The sequence below is a fragment of the Vipera berus genome (genome assembly GCF_964194415.1).
Source record: "Vipera berus genome assembly, chromosome: 7".
Lineage (NCBI taxonomy): Eukaryota > Metazoa > Chordata > Lepidosauria > Squamata > Viperidae > Vipera > Vipera berus.
The window spans coordinates 80,033,068-80,047,680 of NC_138209.1; the positions used below are offsets into that span (position 1 = coordinate 80,033,068).

At 45.1% G+C, this 14,613-nt stretch overlaps 1 protein-coding gene across 2 annotated transcripts in view; it reads right to left on the reverse strand.

The window, feature by feature from the left end:
- The window catches only part of SLIT2 (slit guidance ligand 2), a 180,909-nt gene extending 168,612 nt beyond the window's left edge, over window positions 1-12,297 (reverse strand). For both annotated transcript variants that reach the window (XM_081332747.1, XM_081332746.1), the window contains exons 1-3: window positions 12,088-12,297; window positions 9,970-10,041; window positions 8,800-8,871 (exon numbers count right to left, since the gene is read on the reverse strand). In XM_081332747.1, coding sequence (XP_081188873.1) covers window positions 8,800-8,871; window positions 9,970-10,041; window positions 12,088-12,248 — 305 coding nt within the window. In that variant the 5' untranslated portion in view covers window positions 12,249-12,297. The remainder of the gene's footprint in view (window positions 1-8,799; window positions 8,872-9,969; window positions 10,042-12,087) is intronic.
- Window positions 12,298-14,613: the final 2,316 nt, after the last annotated feature.

The window sequence follows — 14,613 nt, forward strand, 5'->3', positions numbered from 1 at the left end:
CCCAGGTTCGAATCTCAGATAAAGGGTATGACTGACTGATGAGAACAAAATAAGTTTGAAATGGCCATATCAGCCTCCCTAATTCTTTATTAGCAATTTGAATAATTTACACACACACACACACACACACACACATATATATATATATATATATATATATATATATATATATATATATATATATATATATATATATATATATATATATATATATATATCAATGGAGATTCTCAATCATCATGGTTGTCATGGTTGTCTCAAAGCTGCTTTCCAAAAGGCAACTGCACTTTCTGGTTTTTTTCCTTGAAAACGTTTCTCTTCTCAGCCAAGAAGCTTCTTCAGTTCTGAAGTTTATTAGATCTTCAAAATAGCTTCCTTGAAAATGTTTCGCTTCTCATCCACGAAGAACTGAAGAAGCGTCTTGGATGAGAAGCAAAAGGTTTTTGGAGAAAAAAACCAAGAAAGTGCAGGTGCCTTTTGGAAAAGCAACTTTGGGACCTATGTGCATATAATAACATCATTTGCTCCTCGTACTGCCTACTTCCTTTTGGAGACTCCTAGGATCTCCTCTTTAGAGGTCTATTTCATATTACGTATTTCACACCAACAATGACTACTTGTCACAGTGAAATACTGTAGCAAATCTAAAATAAATAGATAAATAAAAATCCTAGCAGTTTACAGGAAAGTTCTTACAAATAGGTTAAGGCAATCAACCATAAACTATTCAATTTTCTTCTTCCCTGCCCTGAATATCATGCATCAAAAAGAACGAGGGTATAAGATTGAAGTCAATATTTATCTAGCATTTTGAAATGCAAAGAAGTGTGCGTTGCACAGGGTCAATAAAAATGACGGACATTTTTAAATAGCAAATAGCAAAAGCCTGCCTATTGGAAAAGCTGAAGTATTTTGCAGCCTCTTCCATTGTGGGGCCACGTCCTCCTCTTTCTCTGATTTAGAAACTTCTAGCCTACACGAAGGTTCTCCCTTCAGAGAAAGGAAGCTATGCTACCCTCGGAAAAACACAACAGCTACATTTACTTTTGAAGAGTTATTCTAACCATTAGAAGCTCCTAAGTAGGGTGATTAATGATGCTCCTGGAAACAGTTTGATATTTCTAATAAAGGAGAATATTTGTAACTCAGCATTAACATGAGGGCTCCTTGGTGCTCTCTGAGCTTGGTGGTTCCCTTGCAGATGTTTCATTACCCCAAACTAGGTGACATCATCAGGGCTGGCCTTGAGGATGTTACCTAGTTTGGGTAATGAAATGTTTGCAAGAAAACAAGCAAACTCAGAGAGCATCAATCTTTCTTCTTCTTCTTCTTCTTCTTCTTCTTCTTCTTCTTCTTCTTCTTCTTCTTCTTCTTCTTCTTCTTCTTCTTCTTCTTCTTCTTCTTCTTCTTCTTCTTCTTTTCTTCTTCTTCTTCTTCTTCTTCTTCTTCTTCTTCTTCTTCTTCTTCTTCTTCTTCTTCTTCTGCTTTTTCTTCTTCTTCTTCTTCTTCTCCTATTCCTCCTCCTCCTCCTCCTCCTTTTCTTCTTCCTCTTCCTCTTCCTCTCCACAAACCCCCCCTCCCTTCTGATGACGTTACCTAGTTTGGGGAATGAAATATCTGCAAGAAAACAAGCAAGCTCAGAGAGCAGCAAGGACCCCCCAGTTTGATAGTTCTTCTTAAAAGCCAAATGGGTGACTACTAGAACATCCTGAAATAAGGTCAAGGTTTTGTCTGGTTTATCATACGCCAGCAGAGTCATATTAAAACCTCTTAATAAGGCACCTGCTAGGTACACTTATCATCGTCAGTTTCCACAGTCCCTAGCAAGCATTTCCATAGCAACAGGCCATCTTGATTAGAGGTGATAGGGAACGGCACATACGCACAATATCAGACTGGGGAAAAGTGTTAACAACTAGGCCCCGAGGAAAGCTTCACAAACTTCCCCCAATATTTTTAACCCTCATCCACCGGTGCCTGCCAGCCATGAAATTGCCCAGTGCCTCAGATCCACTTGCAGAGGGACCCTTTGGGCTCCTAAGGCTGTGACTGCGGCCCCTGCGGTGTCTTTCCCAGAGCCCCCCCCTCCTTTCCCCGGGATCGTGGCTGCCACGCCCATTGGGCACGAATGCAGCACCCTTGGGGATGAGTAGAGGATCCCGATACAGGTCGTCCTCGACTTACAAAATTCATTTAGTGACCGCTCAGTTACAGTGGCACCGAAAAAAGGGATTTAGGTGTTTTTCACACTTACGATGACTGGCAAGGGTTGTGTGTTTGTGTGTGTTTGTGTGTGTGTATGGATGGATGGATGGGTGAGTGGATGGATGATGGATGGATGGATGAGTGGATGGGTGGATGGATGGAGGGTGGGTGAGTGGATGGGTGGGTGAGTGGATGGATGGATGGATGGGTGGGTGGATGGACAGACAGGTAGACAGATAGTACTTCCATGTTCCATTCTGCAGCCACTAAAGCCCAATTCTAGGGTGTTTTGTAGGCACTTTGTGTGTCTTCCATTCTTAACTAAATATAGCAGTTCATGATGTATGCAACGGTAGCAAAATATAGATTGAGCAGTTCTTCCAGTAGGACTAGAGATCCCCACCCGGTTCAGATCTAATGAGCTCACTTAATAGGACACAAGGGGGGAAAGGAGGGCCGATCTAACACACGCAGCTCGTTCTTCAACTTCTATTTTGCAAACATGACATCACAACACAGCCTTCAATTTTACATGCCCTTCCTTAGTCAATTCACAAGTTATAGAATTCTTTAAATTGATTTATGAAAAGAGAAACAATCATTTTCATATCTATCTATCTATCTATATCTATATCTATATCTATATCTATCTATCTATCTATCTATCTATCTATCTATCTATCTATCTATCTATATCACACCCTACATCACTGAAGTAGAACAATGTGCGCATCATTGTGAATTTGGGGAAGGGGTGTGTGCAACAATAGTAACTATCAAAGCTGATCCAATTCTGCCAATATGACATATAAAAAAAAATCAAATCGAGCCAGCGAGGGAAAAGTTCAGGATTTAAAGAGAATCCTGTGGCGGTCTTATCAAAATTTCTTCCATCCTGTCAGTCATAATCCAGCATGAAGAATTGCTGGCAAGGAACAAGGTTCCTCCTAGCGTGATCCAAGCAGAGGGACGCAGGAAAGCAAGCGGAAAGCTCAGCTAACTTCTAGGGGGTTTCCTGGAGAGTAAGCTCGCTCTTATATGTCACATGACACTCCTTCCGACTCCCCAAATCTGTGGGGCAAGCATTCAAGTAGCTATAATCTACATTTTTTTCACTTCCTACACTCTTTGGCAAATTATGTAATGGTCTAACCATGTTCAATTTATGAAGCAGCCAGAGCTGTTGCAATAAATGAGGCACAGGGAAAAAACAAAAGACTTGATTCACTGCAGTCTTCTTGGCCACAACGTTTCCTCAACGCTGGAAATTTTTTTCCAATTCTGCAGTTAAAAAAGAGATCCGGTTTTGTGTAGTGGTCAAAGGCCTTGAGCCGGACGCCGAGAGACCACCAGTTCTAATCCTGCCTTAAACATAAAGCCTGCTGGGTGACTTTGGGCCAGTCACTCTCTCTCTCTCTCAGCCCCGGGAAGAAGTCAACAGCAAACCACATCCAAAAAGGTGGCCAAATAAAGACCAGCAAAAGTGTTCCCCGTGGAGTCACCAGGAATGAAAAACTGACTTGAAAACACACAGATAAAAACAAAGAGGAGAACAAACACCGTTCTAAACAGCAGGAGCCCGTCTCTCCCAGCCCCGCTCATGGGGCCAAAGGTGGGAGGTCAAAGGTGGGAAGTAGGCTGCAGGCAGCCTGCTGACTTCCAGAAACGCCAGGTAGGAAACCCAGAAGGGTGGGCCTGGATGCCAGCTCCGAGACAAATGCGAGGCGCACGGAACAGATGGCACCTCTCCCAAGTACCCAAGCGAACACCCAGTCAGCTTCATGACGCTGAAAGTGTTACCCGCTGGGCATTACTACGCCTTCTCTCTCTCCATAGCAACCAGTCAGCCATCCAATACTCACAAAGGGATGGGGCTGAATCCTGCTCACCTCCTTGCAAGCCGGGGACCCTCTCAAATATGTGGGGGGGGGAGGAAAAGTTCCTGGTGCATCCTTTGTTTATCCTAACCATAATAATGAGGGTTTGTCTGTCTCTCTCTGTGTATGTAGAAGTAAAGTTTGGGAAGGGGAAGGGGAAGGGGAAGGGGAAGGGGAAAGGAAATGGAAAGGGGAAGGGCAGGGCAGGGCAGGGAAGAAAGTAGCAAAGCTCACATGCCCCAACTCTCAACAGTTAGTCAACCAGCTAAAAATTCAGACCCAAGGAAAGACCTCCTGGGTGTAAACAAGTCAAACACTTGCCTAAATGCAGAACTATCAGGTCAATCGATATCTTACACTCTCAGTTATATTAGTGGTCAGGAGTTCCTCTCTGGAAGGCAGCAGTTGGGGGGGGGGTGTTATTAACCTGAAGCATCTTGTGTGCCAAACCTCTGCTCTTCTGTTCACACAAGGCTCCCTCTGGGACTTGCCCATCTCTTCAGGAGAGGCCAGCATTCAGAAGATCAAAATGCCAGGGCATGAGCAGCGACAGAGACCACTTCTCCCCTTTCCTCAGTGTTTCCTGACCCCACAAGAGTTCAGCCTCGTTCTAATGGCAGCTGTGAGAAGAGACGGTCTTCGGGGCTCCGTTGATGATGGCTCCGTCTCAGTTACCATGCAAAATATGTTGAGACGGTCTGTCTAGCTGAACTTGGCTGAACTCTGGAGAGAAGAGCAGGGAATGAGGGTTGGGAGAGTAGCTGAAGCACCACGAGTCGGCTTCTTACTCAGAGGTTGGGAACGTAGCTTTCACAAGGAAAAGTCAGCTTTGTCTATCTTGTTAGTTTAATCTCTTCGGTTGGCACTCCCTTTCCTTCCGCCACGGAAGGAAGACATGGTTTTCTGACTTGACACATTTCCTTCTTTCTTTCCCGTGGAACGTGGCTAATAGTTTGGTGTTAAATCTAACTGACAGTCCTGATCACCAGGTCTTCGAGATCCAAAATGCAGCATGTTGCCCTGATCTGTGTTTTGATATGAGTGTGAGTCAAGTCACCATTTTTCCTCAGCCTGTTTCACAGGGCAATAAATGTTAAGATGTCTCTGGGCAAAGAGAGTAACTCATCTCTCCCTTTGCTGTTTTAAGCTTAGTGGAAGGGAGGTAAGAGGAACATCCAAGCTCCGGGCCATGTTACGGTTTCATTTCCTACTCACCTTCATTTTTAATTCTTTCCCTAGACCAGGGGTAGGCAACCTCGGCTCTTTTAGGACTGGTGGACTTAAACTCCCAGAATTCCTGAGCCAGCCACGCTGAGGGGAAAGGGAGAGGTTTGCAAGCAGAGCCATGCTGGCTCAGGAATTCTGGGAGCTGAAGTCCACAAGTCATAAAAGAGCCAAGGCTGCCTATCCCTGCCCTAGATTATAGAGCAATTGTTACATGGGTTTTTTTATTTTATTTTAAAGATGTTGTGAAAAGTATTAGCACATTTGAAAAAAATGCAAAAAAATATTGAAAAAGTTCTTGCTAGAAAACTGAATAAAGTACAGAAAATACTTGAAACACGGACCCCCTTTGTTACATTCTCTTTCATCCTGATTCTTGCTAGACACACAACAGATCCTGAATGACCACAAACACTTGCACATTCAATATAATTCGCCCCCCCAAAGCATATGAGGATCCACTCATGGAAAAGAGAAACGTATCCTTTTGCATTAGGAAAACGTATTACGAAAAGAACAATGCACCTGCAGAGTCAGGTGCCTGAGGACCACAGGATCAACCTGCCAGAAACCAAACCTTATATCTTAAAACCCTATTCCCTGAATTAAATAGAAAACTCATTGTCAAAACTGCAAAACCTCCTCACCAAGTATTTGTATTCAGTATTAATCAACTGAAAAGATCAAAAAATCTTCAGCTGTACAGTTGGTTTACAAACATCTTGAATGATTATTAACATATACTAAGTATCAACAAGCTTCTTACAACCTTTGAACATGACACCTTAAAAAGGAGAATCTACTGTCAGCAGCTTCTATTAGCTAAACATGGAAATTGTCAAAACAAAAAGGCACATTTTACTCTTAATTTGCTGTTAGCCAGGAGCCAGGCGGTTTCAAGAATTTTGGCCTGCACAAACAGCCATTCCAAATTATTTTCCCCTTCTGAAACAATTCAGCTTTATCCCCTTGCATAACAAATATCCATGTCTATATCCATAGGAGGGTAAAAAAATAAAATAGTAAGTAGCTTTGAACAATATTTTGGAACACATTTCACGACACACAATTTTAATTTGTTACTATGAGATCAAAACCCTGTAAGAATACGACAGGCTTATTTAACAACATACTCAAGAAAATGTTTGCATTAAAGTTTGGTATGGATGCCAAGCAACAAATCAGAAAGTTATTTGTTTTGAGTGTTCAAAATGGAGCTACACAAACCTTTAAGTTCTGAATTCCCTTTGGTCACTTCCCTCAGTGCTCCACTAGGTGTCTGCTGGGGTGGGAATGTTACATTTTTTAAAAACAAATTAAAGATAATTTCCTCGAGACCAAATCTGGTATAGTGGTTAAGGCATCAGGCTAGGAACTCAGAAACCAGGAATTTGAGTCCCGTTTCAGACATGAAGCCAGTTGGTGACCATGGGCCAGTCTCTCTCCCTTAGCCCCAGGATGCAGGTAATGGCAAGCCGCTTCTGAAATCTTGCAAAGAAAACGGCAGGCGTTTGTTAGGCAGGAGTCAAGACTGACTCAAAGGTTATGTGTCTGTCTGTCTATGATAGCTCTATAAGACAGGGGTCTTCAAACTTGGCTCTTTTATGACTTGTGGACTTCAAGTCCCAGAATTCCTCAGCCATCATCACTGGCTGAGGAATTCTGGAAGTTGAAGTTCACAAGTCATAAGAGGGCCAAGTTTGAAGACCCCTTCTATAAGAGGAAAACAATAAGCAGAATCTCCATACAATTACAGAGAGAAATTCATCCCTCAACTTCATTTTTATCCACTCTTATAAAGGCAGGTAATAAATCTCAAAGGACAAGTTCTGGACTCAAGACAAATATCTTCTTTTTTTTACAACTAAACACAAAATCAACCTGTTCTTCACTATTTTAACTCTTGTTCAAAGGATGACCTAACGGACTCTGTCTCTTGAGTAATAATAATTCCTAAAAGTGGAACAGAAGAATAAACTGCATCCATACAAAATATATTTTTTTAAAAAGAGAGAAAACAGTGCTTGCGGAACTAATGAAGTGTTGTTTTGAAAAGGTGGGAATGTAAGCAAAGCACACAACTAAGGACACATATGGAAATACTCTCCCAACTTAAATCCTAATGCTTAAGTGCTACCAAAATCAATATCCACACTACCAAAGTGTAACTTTCAGAGATGTTAGCTAAGGAATTTGCCAACAAAACACTTAAAGGAACAGGATAAATCTCTTAGAGTTTTACCACCAACTAATTATTTAAACCAATTTTTTCCTATTTTGTTTACATCCAATGCAATGCAAATATTATTTAGTTAAAGTTGATCACTTTTTGATCTTTTTCCCCGTTACACAATAGTTGAATTTATCACGCTACATCACAAATTCTTCCTTCCAACTCTTTAATTAATAAAGAATATTTGTAGCTCACGGTTGACATGAGGGATCCCTGGTGCTCTCCGAGCTTGGTGGTTTTCTTGCAGATGTTTCATGACCCAAACTAGGTGACATCATCAGGGTTAGAAGGAAATAGGGATTGTGGAGTAGTAGTAGTAGGAGGAGGAGGGGGGGGGAGGAATGTGAGGTCCTTGGTGCTTTCTGAGCTTGGTTGTTTCCTTACAGATGTTTCATGACCCAAACTAGGTAACATCATCAGGGCTAGTCCTATTTTTATCCATCATCAGTCTTTTATCCTATCCATCATCATTCTGCTCAAGAGACCATCAAGGACCCCTCAATTCTTCAATTGTTTACTTTGGTTAAGACAGGGAATATGGAAAGCTACAAAGAACCAGCACTTTATGGAACCAACGGAGGAGCTGGCACCCAGGTCTGACGAAAGCTGGGAAGCATGGACATTGTTGAGTAGACTGCACGCAGGTACAACAAGATCCAGAGATGCTCTGAACAAATGGGGCTATCCGGTGGCTTCTGCTCACTGCAACTGTGGTTGACATGCAGACAATCACACCTATGTATACCTGCCCTTTGTGTCCCAATCAGTGTACACTTGAGGACCTCATGGAAACACAAGAGAACTCAATTAATGTTGCCAGTTTCTGGGCAAGATCTGTTTAATTTGTACATATTTTAATCTTGTATTTTATATTTTATGTCATATAGCACGTCTTATATTAATTGCGATGTTCCTGACCCAAACCAACAGGGTTCAACATATCGACATATATTATGGTTAGATTACACCATTTAACTTAAGTAATTTTTGCAGAAAAATTGTTTTCACACCTTTTGATAGTTTGCAAATCAAACTCTCAAGTCTCTCTTACAAATATATATATATATATATTTCTTTCAAAGAATGGAATTCACATTTACTGGCAAGCAGTGCATTAACTTTCACTGCTTTCTTCAACAAATAACCCATGCAATGGAGAAATCCACGTGGAGTAACAGACATCAGAGAAGCAAAAAGGGAAGGAAACGTCTACTTGCCTACTCAGATTTAAAATTAATTTACAAAAAAAAAGAAACTTACAGTCTCTCCAACTCTTTTAAGTCTTGAAATGCTCCTCTCTCAATTGTAGTAATCTTGTTTTCCATGAGTTGACTGAAATGCAGAATAAAACCCTTTGAAACGCCAGTAATCAAACAGTGATTAGCACCAATTATTACAATACCTGGCAGTGGATAAGCTTACAGTCACCTTTCCTGATGAACTCTGCAATTCTCACCCTATTCTTAACTTTCCATCCAATTTAATGGGTTAAGCCTGTCACATGATATTGCACTGTCACTTAGAGGGAGACTGAACTCTTCATTCTTTAAAAAAAAATAAGAGTGGGGGAGACCTTAAGCCTGTTTAAGAAGTCCAGGGGTCAGAGGTGAGGAAAATGTATGTCTTAATTACAAAAAAGGCAAAGCTACTGTTTAACGACAAAGTTTAGACGTATGTACAGAGCCAAATCTATGAAGACCCTCTTCAGAGAAAGTACGTTGTACAAACACAAAGCATGTTTTATTTCACAACAGGAAGGATCCAGATGTCTCTCCAAAGTTTAAAGCTTTTCATTCACGAAGGATGGATTAAAATAGGACAAATGAGTCACAATTAAGCCCCAGAACAGAGCAATTTTCTGTCACTGGTGAGAATTACTCTTCACAACAGATCACGCACACAAACACACACACATAATCCCAATACATACACAACACACACACCCAAATGTATCACCTAAAGCAGGAGTTTTTCAAGAGCCCAATAACTAGTTACAAATTTAATTTGAATCAGAAAAATAATCCATGGCTTCATCATGTTAAATTTATTTACTTAATTAAGTTACCCCAAACACTCAACGTATTTTAAAAACTATTTACTGATTTGTTGGTTTTGCAAAATATTCTATTCCATGTGGATTGCTAAAGCACACTCATTTTTTAAATTTCACATATTTTGCAATATTTATAACTAAATGTTATAAATTTTATGTTACAAGGAGTAACATAAAATCACAAGTGGTTACAATCCAGACTTGCTATTGTGGCAATCTTCCAAACTTTTAAGTCCTCTTACAACTGCCTTTTCTTTTACAATGTAGCTGCTGTTATTTTAGACATTCATTATTTTTTTAAAAAAAACAGTCCTATTCGTTGAAAAACTATTTTGCATAGGACTGAAGTTCTGTAATAAAATTCAAGAAAAACTTACAGAACACGAAGGTGCCTTAGACCAGCAAAATCCGTTCTTGTGATCCTTGTGATATTATTTCCATTCAGATCCCTAAGAAAAACATATTAGCAGTAAAATTAAACATCCCATAAACATTAGTCACGCTTCTTATTTTTTCTAAAAAGCTAGAAATGGTTTCTAGCATAACTGAAGATTAGTACTTATCCTAATTTGTTAAGTTTAAGTTGCAATTCTCTAAAAAAAAATATAATCGGATCATTTTTGCTTTGCTCTCATTTCCTGAAAAACATTAATAGGGATAATCTTAAGGACTAGTTTCATTAATTTGGCTTTTTATGACAAGAATAGTTATGATTGTTAACTTTTGCTTATGTTTCTACAGAGTTGTTTTCTTACAGGAACAGCCTGGTGATTATGTAACAGATATAAAATCAAGACACATTTGTACAGATAGGCTTGGGGAAAACAATTTCAGGATATAGAGAAAGCAGAGGAGTTCCAATTATATGCCAGGACATCTAATCCTGATATATTGAGTTTTTTCCTATTAAAAACAAGGAAGGGAGAATAAGAGCTAGCAAAACTCTTGGCATCCACAGGTCCAAGGAGAGAAGGGAATAAACGCTTCTCTAGCTTCCTCTAGGCTCTTTTCAAAACAACATGAATTTCATAGCATTTCTTACATAACAAAAATAAACACCGACACCATTAAACTAATACTTCTTTCGATGGGGGTAAAATGACACGGTTTTAATAAAAATGAACTTTTGTTAAAAAGTACACAGAAGTGCCCAAGTTCATCTCAGAAACTTTGCTGCAAGTGTAATATAAAAACAGTATTGAACAATCATGGAAAAGTTTTTTTTCCCTGGACAAAAATTCAGTTCAGCCCACGTTGTCAGTAATAAATGAAATGGCCATATCCTTTGGGGTATATTATTGAAAAATAACTTTGTACGGAAAGTAATCTTTGAACCAGCAGTATTGTTTAAGAAGGAAACAGAGAATAATTAGGACATTCCTTTAAAGGGAGCAATCAAAAATGATCAGGGACATTTTTTTTTCAACAGTTTATCAGCCACTTACGTTTCCCCTCTCACTCCCCGAAAAACAATTTTTCATCTATTTCCAATTTTTCCCAGCCGCTTAAATAAAAATCTTCAAAAGCAACTTGCTTTTCCTAATGCAACAGCAGAATTTTTCAGAATGGACTCCAGCTAACCTTTTCTCAATGTTTCACCACAATTCGGAATCATAAATTTTGTTCGGAGAGGAAGGTGGACAACGCTAGAGCAAAAACGAATCCTAAAACAATGTAATATTTCAGCTGGATCTAATCATTTAATATTTCAGCTGGATCTCTGCCTTTCTTCCTCCCTTCAAAGCCAACCATCAACAAGACGTGGATCTATTGCCGGAGGGGCTAAGCAAGAATTTCAACCGACTTTGGAAAAGCAAATTTGCCATTTTCCCTTCCGGAGGGGAAAGCGTCTCCCTGGCACCGAGGCCTCCTCGCCAGGCTGTGAACCCGGAGGGGAGGACGAGGCTGCCCAAAGAGATAAAACGATATTCCAGGAGAGGCTGAAGATTTCTACCCTTCCAGGCTGAAGGGTTGCAAAAGACGCTTGCTAGGGAAAAGCCCCCACTTCAGGTCCCCCTCGGGAGTTTTCTACAAGCAATCTCCAGGGAATTGTGTGGGGGGGGGTTGGGGGGGCAGGTAAGGCGTCTTTCCAACTAAGCGTGGAGAGAGGAAGAATTCGGGGAGAGGAAGGAGCCGACGTCCCCCCCCCAGCGGCCCCAAGGGAGCTCGCCGAGCCTCGCCGGGCGAGGGAGGGAGGAGGAGGGGGCGGCCAAGCCGGGCAGCTCGGGGCTCGCCGCTCCCAGGGCTCCCGACGGGACTCCGGGGAGGGCCGAGGCAGAGAGGGGCGGCCGAGGGCGCTTCGCTGCCGCAAGGGAGGAACCGCCGCGCTTCCCCGGCTGCGGGGCCGAAGCGGGCGCGGCGCCCTCGCCAGGCAGGGGCAGAGAGGGGGGAGAGGGAAGCCGGCCCGGACGGCCAAAGCGGCCCCGCCGCCCCGCCCGGGGCTTCCCGCTGGGGGCGACCCGGACCCCCCCCCCGCGCTCCCCGGGCCCACTTACAGCCGCTCGGCGTGGCGGGGCAGGTTCCGGGGGACGCTCCGCAGCGCCAGCCCGTGGCAGTCCACGCTGGGGCCGGAGCAGGAGCAGGGCGGCGGGCAGGACTGCGCGCCCCCCGCGCCCGGCCGGACCAGCAGCAGCAGCAGCAGCAGCAGCAACTTCATGGTCTCCGCTCGGCCGCCGCGCCCCCGGACGCCTCCGCCGACCCCGCCGCCGCCTCCTGCGCCTGGGGCCGCGCGGCCGAGGTCCTGCGAGCGGGCGAGGGCTGCCCCGGCGCCGCTCTGCCCCGAGGGTCGCGCGGGATCCGCCGCCGCCGCCGCCGCCCCTCGGAGACGCTCGTCGCTCGCGCCCTCAGCGCCGCCGGCCCGCAGCCGCCCGGCTAGACGCCGGAGCCCCGCCGCCGCCGCCGCCGCCGCCCGCGCCGAGCTGCATTGCGACCCTCCGAGCAGCCTCCGCCTCCCGCGCCTCCTCCGCCTCCGCCGCCGCCGCCTCCGCCTCCTCCTCCTCCTCACGCGGCCGGCCCCGGCTGAAGCCCCCGCCGCAGCCGCCGCAGCCGCATCGCCGCGCGGGCTGGGAGCGGGACGGGCGCCGCTGAGCCGAAGGGCGGACCGAGCGAGCCCAGCCGCCGCCGCCGCCGCCTCCCCCGCGCAGGCAGCCCCGAGAGTGGCCCGTCCGCCGCGACCCCCGCCGCCGCCGCCAGCCGAGCGCAGCCCCCGCGCAGCGGCCCAGCCGGTCCCGGCAGGTAAGGCTGCCGCCCCGCCGCCAGGCCCCGCCCTCGCGCCCAGGCCGTCGGGGGAGGGACGAGGGGCGGGCAGGCCCCGCCCACCCCCCGCCACGCCCCGCCCCTCCCCGCGCGGCGCCGGGCAGCGTTGCCTCAGGTGAGCGGCGGGCGGGCGGGCAGGTGCGGCGCTGCCCTCCCGGCGGCTCTCCGCCCCGGGCTTCGGCTCAGCCGCCCCCGGGACCCTCCGGCCGCCGGGCTCGGCGCGCCCTCCTCCTCCTCCTCCTCCTCCTCCTCCGTCCGGCCCCGGGAGGCGCCGAGCGCGGCGATGCGGGCGGACTTGCGCGCGCCGGACGCGAAGGAGGACCGGGCGGGAGGGTGGCGCGGGGCTGGGGCGTCCGGAGCCCCCCGGCGGCCTCCCTCCCTCCCTCCCGCCTCCCCCCGGGGCTTTCCAGGCCGGCGGGTGGGCGATCCTCCCGCCGAAGGGCCCGGCGCCCGGATCCCCGCCGGGATCCCTGAAGCCGGCGGCCGGGGGGAGAGCCAGCCCGAGGGTGGCCGCCCTCCGTCCGCGAGCGAAGGAAACCAAGTCCGCTCTGCTCGACGGAACTGATTCCTAATTACATCGGGATTTAAACCGCCGAACTTATTTTGCGTATTCTTAAGTCGTGGCGGGTCTTCAACCCTTTCTAATAAAAGTGTCCTTTCGCTGTGACTTCCGCAACCTCTTTTTCACGACTTTTGTCTTGAGGAGATCTAGGGCTGTTTTCAAAACATCTTGACGCAGAGTCGTTAGGATACGAAAGAAGTAAGTCAAATCTAAAAGTACGACCTCCGAGCGGCTGCGGCGTCCGTCGTTTTGTTTTAATCGATAAAACGTAAGGTCCCGACGAATTCCGTATTCGATAATGGGGAAAAATATGGGTTTCGGTAACAATTTGTATATAGTTATAAAATTGGTTATTTGAGTTAATTGTACAACTACCTTTTAATGCGCTAGATTCTTCTGATCCGTAACCATCTCATTACACAGCCTGCAATTATTTTAAAACCTCGGTCTTTTAATTACGCCGTTGAAAAATAAACATATTTAAGCCTACAGACCAAAGTATTTCAAATTACAGCTCTTGGCTTGGGAAGGTTGGTTAGTTGATCGTGCCTCTCCAACTGTTGTAACTTTTATCGATTATTGTTTGAAAGACAAAATTCTGTAACTTTTTGGAAGTTGTGCCATAAAATACGTAACGCGTGTTTCCTTGTAACGAACTTTTTTTTAATCTGCAAATCTTAGAAATGGATGTTACAAGGATAGATAATTCTTTTACCTTTCAGTTTCAATCAGTATTTGTTAATTGGACTTTGAATTTTAAATACACTGTTTGTGTTATGCTCATTTATTTTGTGGTGTTTCTGCCACTCTAGCCAGAATCACAAATGTCCTCTCAGGACTCTTTATGCACACTACACATTCTACCACAAATGGGAAGAGGTATAACATTTTGGCTGTTGATTCTAATCAGAAGGAGGGTATGTTTCATTTAACAACAACAACAACAATAATAATAATAATAAGTTGGAAGGGACCTTGGAGGTCATCTAGTCCAACCCCCTGCTCAGGCAGGAAACCCTATACCATTTCAGACAAGTGGCTGTCCAGTCTCTTCTTGAAAACTTCCAGTGTTGGAGCATTCACCGCTTCTGGAGGCAGGTTGTTCCACTGGTTAAACTGTCAGGAAGTTTCTCCTTAGTTCTAGGTTGCTTCTCTCCTTGATCACTTTCCATCTGTTGCTTCTTGTCCTGCCCTCTGGCGCTTT